The 13,817-nt window shown below is 43.1% G+C and overlaps 1 protein-coding gene across 2 annotated transcripts; it reads right to left on the reverse strand.

Moving 5' to 3' along the window:
• Positions 1–413: 413 nt before the first annotated feature.
• Positions 414–13,115, reverse strand: LOC142761619 (HIG1 domain family member 1A, mitochondrial-like). 2 transcript variants are annotated; one of them, XM_075893510.1, is made up of 3 exons: positions 12,949–13,115; positions 9,549–9,675; positions 414–2,607 (listed from the first exon to the last, which is right to left on the reverse strand). In XM_075893510.1, exons 2-3 carry the CDS (start codon positions 9,667–9,669, stop codon positions 2,402–2,404), a joined length of 327 nt encoding a protein of 108 aa, XP_075749625.1. In that variant the 5' UTR covers positions 9,670–9,675; positions 12,949–13,115; the 3' UTR covers positions 414–2,401. The 2 variants fall into 2 exon arrangements, with proteins under 2 accessions (XP_075749625.1, XP_075749624.1); XM_075893509.1 differs by having other exon boundaries at positions 12,875–13,111.
• Positions 13,116–13,817: the final 702 nt, after the last annotated feature.

Raw genomic sequence — 13,817 nt, forward strand, 5'->3', positions numbered from 1 at the left:
CAAGCTCTGTTCGACAGAAATCTGATTCTCAGCCAAGTACAGGGGTGCATTACATATGCATTATAAACCGATTCGGGTAACATTACTGCTACACGATTATAAATAGGTGTCTAAACATATCCGAATATGCTTCTAATAAAGTTTGCCATTCCATTGAATTAGTGCTGGAATTTTATAACTTTCAAGATCCTGTTCGATTAACGGCGGCCCATTCAGATTTTAAGTATGCTTCACCCCACCACACTTATATTTCGGCAAAGCTGCCTTTTAGGCTCTGCTACGGTTGTAAATGTATTGACTCACTTTGAAGTTTCTTCCAACATGTAGATGAAAGGTGTGGAAAAGAGGTGGACTCTGTTATTGGTGTTTGGGCCTGAAATTTGGGCAGGAAGTAAAAAATCGGACATCGAAGCTTTTTGGCATCCAAAGTTTCAGATGTTCTTTTATTATTGACATCTAAGAGACAGATGTAGAACTGTAAACTCGGAGGGAGTACACCCTCGTTCACCACGCAAGTTGGCATTCCACAGAAGTTGGACGAGGAGTCGCTGAGGAAAGTGCCTTTCAAGTGTCAAGTGTAGTTGGCGATACTGATTGCCCAAAGTCATGTACACTCGCGCTCAATGACTTCCAGCATGGGGCCGCATGGCTTCACGAGTCCAAACACTGCGCATAGATTCAACTTGTTTTTATTTGAACTAAATATTATTTCCTTATCTAGAATCATACCAAAGTGAGAAAACCGCTTAAGTAATGAAAATAAGGGCTAGTGGAAGCCACACACAATGTTTGAACTTGAGGCCACACACTGCCGTGTTGAAAGTCATATTGAGCCTTGTACATAAATGCAATACATAGTTCTCGTTGCCTCATTTTTGATAAGAAGACTATAAAACACCACCCCTCCAGGATTTGGTCAACCTAGCCCAAAGAAACTCTTTCATGTTGCTGTGTGGTAAGAAGCAGATTAGGAAGCTCCTCCAATCTTTTTTTCGGCAATTTTGTTTGAAAAAATATTTTTAAAATATTCAAGAAATATTATAGTCAATTTGCACTGGCACTTCAAGTTCGAATTCGTTTCACACCAAAATTTTGAAAATCACAAAGCTCTTATCGTAAAAACTCCTTACATATTTTAGCAAACAAACCAATGATGGCATGGCAATCTGTACCTGTCAGCATTTCCTATAGCAGCATTGAAACATTATGAAAGAACGTCGAAAAAAAGTGAATGCTTTATTTCCGAAAAAAAAAAATGAGGAATCTTGCAATTTCATGTGCAGTAAAGTTCATAACAACCCAAGTACATCGAACCAATGTGCCAGAACTTGCACTGTTTTCCAAAGGAAGAAGAATAAGCTCATAACTTTTCATTTGGTTTAAAATAGCCTCAAGTGACAAGCGCAACTGAAACTACATTGCAGTTAACCTCTGCAACATTAACTAACAGTCCAGTAAGCTGGGCTGTATATCATTGCTTCCAAATATAATGTGGTCATAAAACTGAGTTTAAAAAAAATTCCACTTGCTTCTTACTAAGAGCACACAATAACAATAAATCAACATGTTTTATTTTGCTCCACTGTCTCGAAGTATGACAAGGCTCATAAAAGCATCAAATAATAATTTAATGCAGCACAAGCTTCATGTATGTACAACATTTAAAAACAAAAGCTATACATAGTTTAACTCCGATATCCATGCCAGACAGCGGAGAAGGCAAAGCACATAACATATACTCAAACTTCATTATAACGAAGTCGCATCTTAGAAGCAAATACATAGGTTCGTTATAACCGAAAATTCGTTATAAAAGAATATTCTTAACATTTTATTTATAGCAAGAATGTTTTTCATTTGCTTCGTTATAACTGATATTTCGCTATATCCAGGTTTGTTATATCGATGTTTGAGTTTATGAACATGGTGCTTGGTGAAAGATTCCCCTCTTGCCCCATATGCTACTGACTACAATATGTTGACTTTTTGTCAACGGAAGCTGGTAATTTCGTTGACGAAAATTCCGAAGGTATTCAAGTGCCTATATAAGAAATGCGTATTTTAGTGCCCTGAAACAGTCTTTTTCAAATATATGAGGGGAATATTTCAGATCAAAATAATGCCTTTTAGCACCACCCAAGACGGGATAGTTAAGACAATGTTAATATATGCTGTAGTATTCATTCTTGTCTGTGTAAATGCAACATTGGCAATAAAGGGCCAAAGGCGTCTTGACGAGGATATAGATAACACTTCCAGATAGCAGCGGCATAAAAAATGCAGGAGAAGAACCTCTAATTGATCAGCAAGATGACAAATACAAAGAACATAACGTACAATTTTCATAGCCAGTACTATTAATTTAAATAACGACAGCTAATGGCTAAGTAACGGAGAAACATCAGGAGCCCTTGTCATCCCCGTCACTGCTGTCTCGATTGCGAAATCTCTGGAAGAGATTGTAGGTGACGCCGAGCATCAGGCATCCAATCACAGTTCCCTGCGCACTGACGCGGAGTTGCATCAAGAATAGGGAAGGGTCGAGCTTCTTGCGCCTTCGGAACAAGAAGGCACCGTACGTGCAGACGAAGACACAACCGGTAAGACCTGGACACAGAAAAATAAAACAATCGCAGTCAGCTGCAAAAAATACCTGATACAATCTCTGCCAAACATAAAAAGAAAAGTATTAGAAATGAATAGTGCAAAAAAAAAGTCGTACAAAAAATTTTATATCGCAACAACCATAAACTTGAAGAAACAATGTAAAGACCCGGCAAAGCAAGGCAATAAAGGACAGGCCCTCAATGCCAACTGAAGTTTTTATTGATGAAATCAAGAATAAAAGGAGGACACAAAAGATTAAAAAATGATAAGATCACAGTTTTTAGTCAAATGCGTGGCATGAACTAGCAGATTTCTTTTTCAAACAGATAAAGTGACAGAGCCCTTGCGCATCGATCACCCCTTTTGTGGACCGCAAAAGCCTTGAATACCTCCCGTGCATGCTTTTGACACTAGCATTCCATAGCGTTCATCCGTTTCCAAAAAAAATTGGGTATTTCACAACATGCATGCGACCGAAAATTGTAACCTTATTGTTTTTCATTATTTTGTGTATTGACGTATCCTTAGTTGCATCAATAAACACTTCAGTTGGCAGTCAGTGACCGTCCTTGTGTCACCTTCCTTCACCCAGTCTTTCGGCTGCTTTTTATTCAAGTTGAAAGCCCATCTTTTGCCGCTTCTCCAGTAACAACTGATTAGAAAGTACTGGTTCCAGTGTACTCCCTTATACTTTGTCTCACTCTTCAATCACAGCATCATCTGTGATAATCAAAACGTCTCCTCTTATCTCCTCACCCTGCCTGCACTGTTCATCATGGAAGCATTGCGACAGGAAACGCTATTAGTAACAAGTAACAGCGAGATCTGTCCTCACACACTTGTGTAGGGGTGAGACAATGCTATTTTCGGTACAAGTGTCTAGCACCAGGTCCTAACGCAACAAAACATACTGTGTAGGCTGCGGTAAACACATACAACCTGTGGGATGCTTCTTCGATTTGCAGTGCACGGAGCTAGCATAGACTTTACTACACTCGAGACTGCAATGGCTTTAGCTAGAATCGCGCACTTTTAATATAGAGGCCCTGGAACACTTTTCCCGGCTATGGTGTAATAGTCTCGCTATTACCATACGACTTTCCTAGGCACACATGCTGGAAAGATTCGTAGAATCCCTCAAATAGAAGTCTTGTACTTTAGTACCTTCGTCTCTATATTTTACTCCCTGCAACATCCTTTTATGACATGATAATAAACTGATTGATTGATTGATTGATTGGAATTGCAGAGATTTGTCGCACGCTTCAAGCCCTTTCTCCCTTATATACCAGTGAGCCCTCCGAGGGTGAGCTACGTAGGGAGGGGAGGGATGACAAGAGGGCCACAAGGTGGGTTCCTTCATCAGTGTGCTGATAACCTTGAGCAGCTCCTGGTCTTTTTTTTTTTTACCGCGACCACGTGCACAGGGTAACTATGCAGCCCGAGATGCTCGCTCTTATCAACCGATGGTAGGGGACTTGAGTATATTGGCATATGGCATCATTTGTAGAGAGACAGGAGGGTGCGGGAGGGATGACAAGAGGGCCACAAGGTGGGTTCCTTCATCAGTGTGCTGATGACCTTGAGCAGCTCCTGGTCTTTTTTTTTTTTTTACCGCGACCACGTGCACAGGGTAACTACGCAGCCCTGGATGCTCGCTCATATCAACCGATGGTAGGGGACTTGAGTATATTGGCATATGGCATCATTTGTAGAGAGACAGGAGGGTGCGGGAGGGATGACAAGAGGGCCACAAGGTGGGTTCCTTCATCAGTGTGCTGATGACCTTGAGCAGCTCCTGGTCTTTTTTTTTTTTTACTGCGACCACGTGCACAGGGTAACTACGCAGCCCGGGATGCTCGCTCATATCAACCGATGGTAGGGGACTTGAGTATATTGGCATATGACATCATTTGTAGAGAGACAGGAGGGTGCGGGAGGGATGACAAGAGGGCCACAAGGTGGGTTCCTTCATCAGTGTGCTGATGACCTTGAGCAGCTCCTGGTCTTTTTTTTTTTACTGCGACCACGTGCACAGGGTAACTACGCAGCCCGGGATGCTCGCTCATATCAACCGATGGTAGGGGACTTGAGTATATTGGCATATGGCATCATTTGTAGAGAGACAGGAGGGTGCGGGAGGGATGACAAGAGGGCCACAAGGTGGATTCCTTCATCAGTGTGCTGATGACCTTGAGCAGCTCCTGGTCTTTTTTTTTTTTGACCACGACCACGTGCACAGGGTAACTACGCAGCCCGGTATGCTCGCTCATATCAACCGATGGTAGGGGACTTGAGTATATTGGCATATGGCATCATTTGTAGAGAGACAGGAGGGTGCGGGAGGGATGACAAGAGGGCCACAAGGTGGGTTCCTTCATCAGTGTGCTGATGACCTTGAGCAGCTCCTGGTCTTTTTTTTTTTTTTTACCGCGACCACGTGCACAGGGTAACTACGCAGCCCGGGATGCTCGCTCATATCAACCGATGGTAGGGGACTTGAGTATATTGGCATATGGCATCATTTGTAGAGAGACAGGAGGGTGCAATTTCCAGCAGACTGAAAATTACAGGCCGCCTCCATGACATTTAGCCCGGGTGTTGTTGGGAGACTTTACTAATCAGCAGCGTTTACGGACTATGCTCAGTGTTGCAGGGTCCCTTTAACAAAAAAGGACACTATTGCAGCTTTCAAAATATTACAGCCTCGAAAAAAATTTCCTTTAGAGAAAGGAATGATGCTAGTATTGGTGACGGGTGTGCGAGCAGTTGTCTCCAAATATCCAGGCTCTGGGACTAGTGACGCTGAAAATGTTGTGATAGTGCCAAAGGCATACTATACTTTGAAGCTGCAAACATATGATACTGTGCCTTAAGACACAAGCTAACCAATGACAGAAGAATAGCGTAAGCAAAAGGTGCACAGCGAAGGAACATGCTGAATGGAACATAAAACTTCAAGCCCAATTTATTTAGTAAGTAGGTGTCTATAGAAGTATTTATATTGATCACTAATAAAACTACAAAGCTCACTTCAGGCTAGTTGTCTGATATGTTATGAGTGCAACAAAGCAAATAATGTTTCCCCAAGTTATCATGTATGTCTTTCCGCATGTCTCATTTTCATGCATGTCTTGTGCGGCGACTGGTTTTGGCTATATGCCAGCACGGCAAAACAGGCACAGTAGCCTTGAAAATATTCGAATATGCTTCAAAGTTCCATGCATGCATTCCCATTATAAGCATGGTTTCGTTGACTAGCATCATTGAAGGTCGCAAGTTCAGTCCCTGCCTTCAGCCAGTTATCATTTCGTCCACATTTCTTTCTTCACATTTACATTACAATTACTCCTAACAGCATCTGCTACACTTTACTTGGCATTATTGTCCATCAGTTTTCACTAACAATGTGCCTAACAAAAATAAACCAGCCTTTAAATTTACACTTTCCTTCGATCATATGTTGCAAGTCATCTGTGGGTCAAACAGTTAACACAGCTACAGGCAATGTGTCCATCTGTACATAATCTGTTCTTTGAGCAACCCTTGCGTCTTTCATATTCAGTCACAACAGTAGATCTCTTACTTCTCTACTAAAATACTTCTTCTGCTACTATGACAACCTCATAGGTACCAAAAGTGCTTACTGAGGATGAAAATGCTTTGAGATAAGTTTTGTCACACTACTGAAAGAACTTCTGTAATCAAGGTCACCCAGTTTTCGTTTGCTCAGTACAGTACGACTGTCATTTATTGAATTATTCAATTCAAACAACCATAACAATATAAGTGGAAATGTATGGTGTAAAAAAAGCAATATTTATAAAGTACACTTTTTTCAAGATTCCTACAAGCGACGACCAAACAGCCTCGCACGATTAAAAATGTGTGAGTGGAAACATATGGCAGAGAAAGGGATGTAATCCACAAACGATTACTTTCTGGGTTTTAATTAGCAAGCATGACCGAATTTTTGAGACGTATAATGTAGTGCAGGGGGCTGCGCTTAAATCTTGACTACCTGGTGTTCTGCAAGTGTACCAAAACCCAAATACATGGGTCTATTCCTCCAATAGCTCTACTCCTGCAGGTACAAACAGGAAAAACACCTCATTCCTTGAACCTGGCCACCAGGCTCGGCCAACGCCCTTTCAGTTCTATGCACCTGGCCTGTCATAGCAACGTAGACCACAAAGCTTAAGCTACTATATATGCTAGTTTGGTGTGTTCACAAAATTAACTATTGAAGGTATGCCTATTGTGCCACAACCACCAGAGGCACTTGATGTATCTATGTTTACTGCGTTTTCACACCAAGAGCACCAAAGGCATGGTCCAGCATGCGTGTACTGTCTGAGGTGCGGCTGTAGAAATGGCAGTCACTGCTAGAAAAGCAGCTCAATAACAGCCGTATTCATGAACAGACCTTATCTCATCGCGGTAAGGCTATTTATGAAAAGACGAGAAAAGTATGAGAAAAGTACAAGGTGAGTTTCAGAAACCTCTCTTAGATTAGATGTGTGGGGTTTAATGTCCCAAAACCACCATATGATTATGAGAGACGCCGTAGTGGAGGGCTCCGGAAATTTTGACCACCTGGGGTTCTTCAACGTGCACCCAAATCTGAGTACACAGGCCTACAACATTTCCGCCTCCATCGGAAATGCAGCCGCCGCAGCCGGGATTTGAACCCGCGACCTGCGGGTCAGCAGCCGAGTACCTTAGCCACTAGAACACCGCGGCGGGGCCAGAAACCTCTCTTGTCCTGTCATAAAGGCACCTTATGAAAGGCGTCCTTAACTCGTCAAGTGCAAGGGTAGGTAAATTTTTGCTACAAAATCACTACCTTGGGCAGTATTAATATTAAATTAGTTTTACTGCAAGAAACCAACAACAGTATGCGCAGAAGCAGCCAAACTTAAACAGCAGAAATGTTTGTTCACGCACCAGCCGTTTATGGTGAAATACACATTTTTTGTCTAGCCACTCTTCTGCAAACCCTGTCAACGCAGGTGGGTGGTCAGGTCACTTTTGTTCTTTCAACGTTTTGTATGTTTTTGCTGTGTTCGGTGGTTAATCGTGCTCACTACAGCGTTTGCCGTTTCCTATCACTTTTGTAGAGATTTCATTAGTTTTGTTTGGTAGTTTAAGTAGTTATACATTTTTTGTTTTTTTTTCACGAACTTAGATTTATTGTGGAACAGTGTACTGAAATGAACTTTACCAACGGAGTGGCTACATCCAGACGGATTTTGTGAACAAGTACCAAGACAGACGCCGTGTGCTTTCAGAAAAACCGAAAAACGTGAGCGCAGCTCGCCATAGAATTCAACAGCCAACACACGGTGCAACCATGTACGGCCAACCAAACAACCGGAAAAGTGTTTGCGCCACTTCGGGAAGTCTTACCGGTACGGGAAAAAGTCTTTTTGCAACCATAGCAGCTATCCGCTGGACTCTATAGTCGTGACACGGTCGGCTAAGAGACCTTCACAAGGCCGTCGCTCTGAATTTGAAACGCACTAACTCCATAAAAGCGCGACACGAAGAGCAGCTGCACGAGATGGGACATAATGAACCCGTGACCATGAATATTTTCCTGGAGAAACAGCACAGTGAGCAGATTCTTCATGGCGCTTTTTGAGAGGCAGGGGCGGCACGAAAATTCCTGCTTGTTGTAGGTCTCAAGCAGTTTACGTTGATTGTTGAAGACTTGCTGCAGTGATGTGTATGCACACGCTCTGCCATTCAATATTTCTTCTCTGCGGTCCACATAATGAAATACACAGAGTTGCCGTCCTCCGCCATTGTGTTCAAGGAAGTCTTGAGGTAGGTCTTAGGCTACCTTAACTGAGCCTTACTTAAGTACCAGGGAAATTCTGCGATAAGGACAAGGCATTAAGAATGGACTTATGGTTAAGGTCCACCTTATTCATAAGGATAAGCTTAAGTTAGGTTTGTGAATAGGGGGAACCAGGCATGGATGGTGGAGGGGCCGTCGAGCAGTGGGTCTCAAATGCTACTGCTTGGCAAACATAGTTTACCATGTTCAACAATAGTAACTCTTCGCACCTCTATTGTGAGAATGCTTTTAAACTCTCTGCAAGGAAAAGAAAAAGCAGCAAGAGAGACACAACCCATAACTTCTGTGCACTGGAGGCATGCGTATACAATGGCAGAAACGGAGGAAATCTATTTTTCGACAGCATCTCATCATGCAAAGGGGTACCTTGAATATGAGCAGGCTGACCTTGTGAAGCAGGTCCAAGTGACCCACATGAATAATACTACCAAGGTGCTGAAGGTACTACCAAGGTACAACCAAAGTGCTGCTGCCAAGACCAGCACGTTATGGACAGACATGCAACTTGACATAAAGAGCTTAAGGGTAATAACAGGTGGCACGACACGCACGTGGCAGCAGCCAAAAAATTCAATAAGGCTGACGGACATACTGCAGCATAAAATTCATGCACCGATATAAAAACTGGTTCACAAAATTATTGTTACAGTAAATAACTGACAGCAGCCTCACACATCAGTTTCTTGATTGGGGTTAAGAGCACTTGAAGACTAAGATAAACCACATATCTACACCAAGTCGAACCTACAATGTCATTTCTTCTTGTTAAATACTTTAACGAAACATGTACAGCGTTTGCTTGTCTTCTTTGGTATTTCGTTCCTCTTCGTGCTGTTTCGCAAAGATTCTCTACCATTGTAGAACGTTTTCAGTGATAATGAAGACACAAGGAAACCTCACATTTACTCCATTTAAATTTTCATGTAAAAACTCATGTCACCGTTTAAAAAAGAGAAACACATGGGTGTTTCGTTGACAGTATTACAGTGCCAAAGAACCATCATGATGTATTACATTCTCTACGGGGGTTGTTCCACGACTTTAAATCGTACTTTCCAAATGAGAGCTATAAACATACCAATGACCATGAATGGGGACTCTCTCGCCTTTCGCTTGAATTTCTCGATCCCAGTTTCTTCTTTATATGATGACTCAACCGTGGCCAGTGGTGAAGCCATATTTTTGCTGCTATCAGTCATCAATGCCTAGAGTGAAAAAAATATATGTATATATATATGTGTGTGAGATATCTATATCTGCAGTATGATTGTGAGACACACTGTAGATAGTAATTGTAGTAATTGTTATGGTTTAATGTCCCAAAACCACCGATTATGAGAAATGGCATAGTGAGGGGTCTCAAAAAATTTCGACTATTTGGTGTTCTTTAATGACCTAAATATACACACACAAACTTCAAGCACTTTGACCTCTACCGAAAATGCGGCTACAGCAGCTAAGACACTGAAGACAAGGATGCTATTATATTACCCAACTTCCAAATGCATTCCTAAGCATGCTAGCACAATATAGCTACAAGACAAATAGATATAGAGTTAATCATCACTACTTATCTGGCCCCTCTTCCACGTGACTGCCAACGACTTGCTCGTGGTTTCATCTACAGAGAAAGTATTGCTACAGTTTACAATACTCTTTTTTGTAGTTTGCATTTACCTTACATGTGTTGCATTGTCATTATATCAAGGTTGTAAAGATGCACATTTGTTACCAGTCTATTATAAAAGACCACTTGTATATGAACTTGATATCTCCGTCCATATTATCTGTTGATGTGTAGCCATGAACACCCGCCTTTTCGACATCTGGCAATTGATGCCATACTAAAGATTTCAGAGGATCAAGTGTGCCACTCTACGACAAGTTGGCCACAGTCTACATTGCATACTGATTGATTGATATGTGGGGTTTAACGTCCCAAAACCACCATATGATTATGAGAGACGCCGTAGTGGAGGGCTCCGGAAATTTCGACCACCTGGGGTTCTTTAACGTGCACCCAAATCTGAGCACACGGGCCTAGACCATTTCCACCTCTATCGGAAATGCAGCCGCCGCAGCCGGGATTCGAACCCGCGACCTGCGGGTCAGCAGCCGAGTACCTTAGCCACTAGACCACCGCGGCGGGGCTACATTGCATACTCAAGGTTACAGGTATTGGCTTTCATCACTACTCTGCAGTGCCATCAGCTTGGGCTAACACAGAAAGCATTCAAATAAAAGGTGATGAGTAGCACGAGCGTTATATGATATTAAGTTATCTTGCATGAAAAGTCTGACTCATCTACAGCACATAAGGTGTATCAAGAGCACGACCGGCTTTATAAATTATAAAGCCGGTCGTGATCAAGAGCAACTGTTTGTCATCCTTGCCTACAAGTCTAGTTAAAAGAAAATGTGGCGGTTGAGCACTCCATATTCCCTAGGCTAGATAGGATTGAGCTAGGATAGAGCACATGTTGATATTCCCTAGGCTGTGCCACAAAAAGACCCTGCTGTACTGCAGCTGTTCCATGCATATGCAATATGCACAAACAATGTCTAAAGGCTGCCTTGGCACATAAGATGCTTAAACACCGACATCACGATCATTTTAGTGCGAGCACTCTTTAGCCTAACATCACCGTTACTGTAAAAGCCGTCTCTAAATATATACACAAAACAAGAAGGAGCGTTTGCACGTCAATGCACACCATTTTGTTGACTATTTAGCAAATTCCACAGTGCTTATGAATACAGATAACAGACTGAGATAAAAGGAACCATTTTGCTGTGCTGTCTGTACAACAAAAGAGCAGGCTCGGTGACATCCACGCACAAATGCATTGTTACAGAAAAAGGAATCTGGCAAAAATATCAGATATAGTATCAAGGTCATAGGGTAAAATTTACTTATATTGGAAGAAACGTACTCGTTCATCTTTGGAACACTACATTAACCATTGCCAAATAATAACCGCTCACTGTTAGCAGCCCAAGACCGTGATAGGTTTGAGGTAATCTTGGCAGGAGGTCACAGCAACAAGAAATAAAAACAAATAGTTGAAAAAGCAAAGCCTGCGAAAATTGAGGGACGTTCACGATTCTCGCTGTTCAAATATGTGGTTCAATCTGAAAGCTAGCGACAAAGGTCTGCTGGCACCAAATGCCTTCGCTTCCTGTAGATGCTTTAAAACAACACCACACTGACATGAATGAAGACATTTTAGATCTTGTTTCCTGGATAGAACAACTGACACAAATAAGTGACAAATAGTGTAAAATGATCTCAAATCTACACATGTCGGGCAGTAGCAGCGATACTTTTTCAGCTCTCAGTGAGGTTTCTAAAAAAAAAAACTGTTAGGAGAGAGAGAGAGAAACATTTATTAAGGAATTTAAAAATAGCAATATATTTTGGCTCAGACTTCTAAGAGTTCGAGAAACTAGCGATTTCGTACATTTTTGGGCTCTCATCGGTACTGGGGTTAGCAAGTGGATCTCAACTCGACAAGTTTGCAGCTAGTTATCTGGAACTCGGTGAGGCAATGTAGCGAAATTAGCCTGAAGAGCAACAGCTGTAGAAAGTCATGACTTGATGCCGAGAAGAACAGACGATATGTAAAACCCTCTCAGCTTCACATCTTTTCGATTTGCGACGTTTGCTAGATGTGTTGGAAGCAGCAGGTAATGCGACATCTGTTGCCAGCTAAATAAATGTTACATAGAGTCTCATTCAGCCAACTTACATTAGTGAGCTACAATGGGGAGTGCTTGACCTCTTCCACACTTCCAAGTAAGCTTGTGTAGGAGTCGTCGCGTTTTAAACAAAAAGTAATGGAGTAACTATTAATATTTCATCACTAAGTGCCCAAGTTCCGATACGATCGAGATAACGTTGAAGAATACTGAAGAAATGCAAACGCGTTTCCGGTAGTGCATATCATCTGCACGAGCGGCGCGTGCAGCAAATACTTGCCGGCTTTAGATCCTACGGCGAACGAAGGCGCAGCTGAAACGAATGTAGCACGCGCCACGATCAATTCTTCGCTTGGGTGAACGATTAAAGCATCGCGCAGAAGACGAGAGGCCGCGCGAACAGAGACATTTTGTACGGGTGCATACGTTGCATCATACCTAACAGAAATTTGCAATGGTCGACAGCCGTCAAGGTCGTAGGCAAGTACACTAAACCAACACTTAACGGGAAGCCGTGCCACCCTACAATACCGGCAGGCAACGAAATAGGAAAGCGAAGATGAGGGCCTTTACATGCATTCCTGCAAAACGCCTGTGTTTGGTTAAATGCCGGTACGACCGGGATTACGGCCCATTCATTCATTTTGATTACGCTTTCAAGGTGCAATTGAGGTCGGCGAATCAAGCAGAGAAGCTAGTTCATACCATCTGCGCGAAGCTGGGGATACTGCGGCTTCCAAGGCAAGAGTCTCTCTCGAGGCACAAGTACGGGAACTTACCGACTGGACCACTGAGCGGAAATTCACGTCGCCAAGGCAAGACCTTCGTGTTGCGCGAGAGCGGGGCAAGAGCGATCGCGCCCCGTATGTCACCTGTCCTGACGTCACTTGCAACGTCAGGAAACGTCACTAAAGAAAGCCATAAATGACAGTAATAACCTTAATGTCTAATACTAGAGTGTACTAGAATGGGGGAGTGGGTCCACTGTGGCCGGCGGCAAGCGGTGCGGGTGAAGCAAAAACGGCGGAAAATTTGGTGGCGCTGCAGTAGCCTTCTCCTGAAGTGACGTCAGTTTCGGCGGGAGCGTGCGAGTCGTGCGGCGGTTCGGGCCGCACGACGCGCTGGCGGGGACGCTGAGCGCTCGATGTTGTCGTCTGCTCGACGCGCCGTCGTCTGCTTTAATTCTCGTGATAACAGCTGGTAACTTTAGTCTTGCATCATATTCAATTTGCTGCCGTGAGTCTAAATTTGCACCAAACGCAAACTTACTTATATATCCCAGTTATATTGACATTTTTAAAAGCATCGCAGTTAATGCTCATATTACACTTTCGATGCGTACGTTTTCGCAAAAGCCAAATTCAACTTACGCTCTTGATTGTAAACAATTACCGTGGAAATCACGGTACTTGCGTGCGTGACTACCTATACGAGCAGGGCGTTTCGCAATATAAACATTTAGATTTTGTTGAACTGGCGCGGAAGCACGGTGCGACGCCGTTCACGGCCACGCACGCACGAACGAAGCAACAACGCTGCGAGACTGCGCCAGACGCGCGAGCAGCACGCGAACCGCGCGAACTATCAGACTACCCACCCGTCGCGAACCGCGTGGCAAAGGGGACTTGTAACCATGGCAACCACGGCT

The sequence above is a fragment of the Rhipicephalus microplus genome, chromosome 4 (genome assembly GCF_043290135.1).
Source record: "Rhipicephalus microplus isolate Deutch F79 chromosome 4, USDA_Rmic, whole genome shotgun sequence".
Lineage (NCBI taxonomy): Eukaryota > Metazoa > Arthropoda > Arachnida > Ixodida > Ixodidae > Rhipicephalus > Rhipicephalus microplus.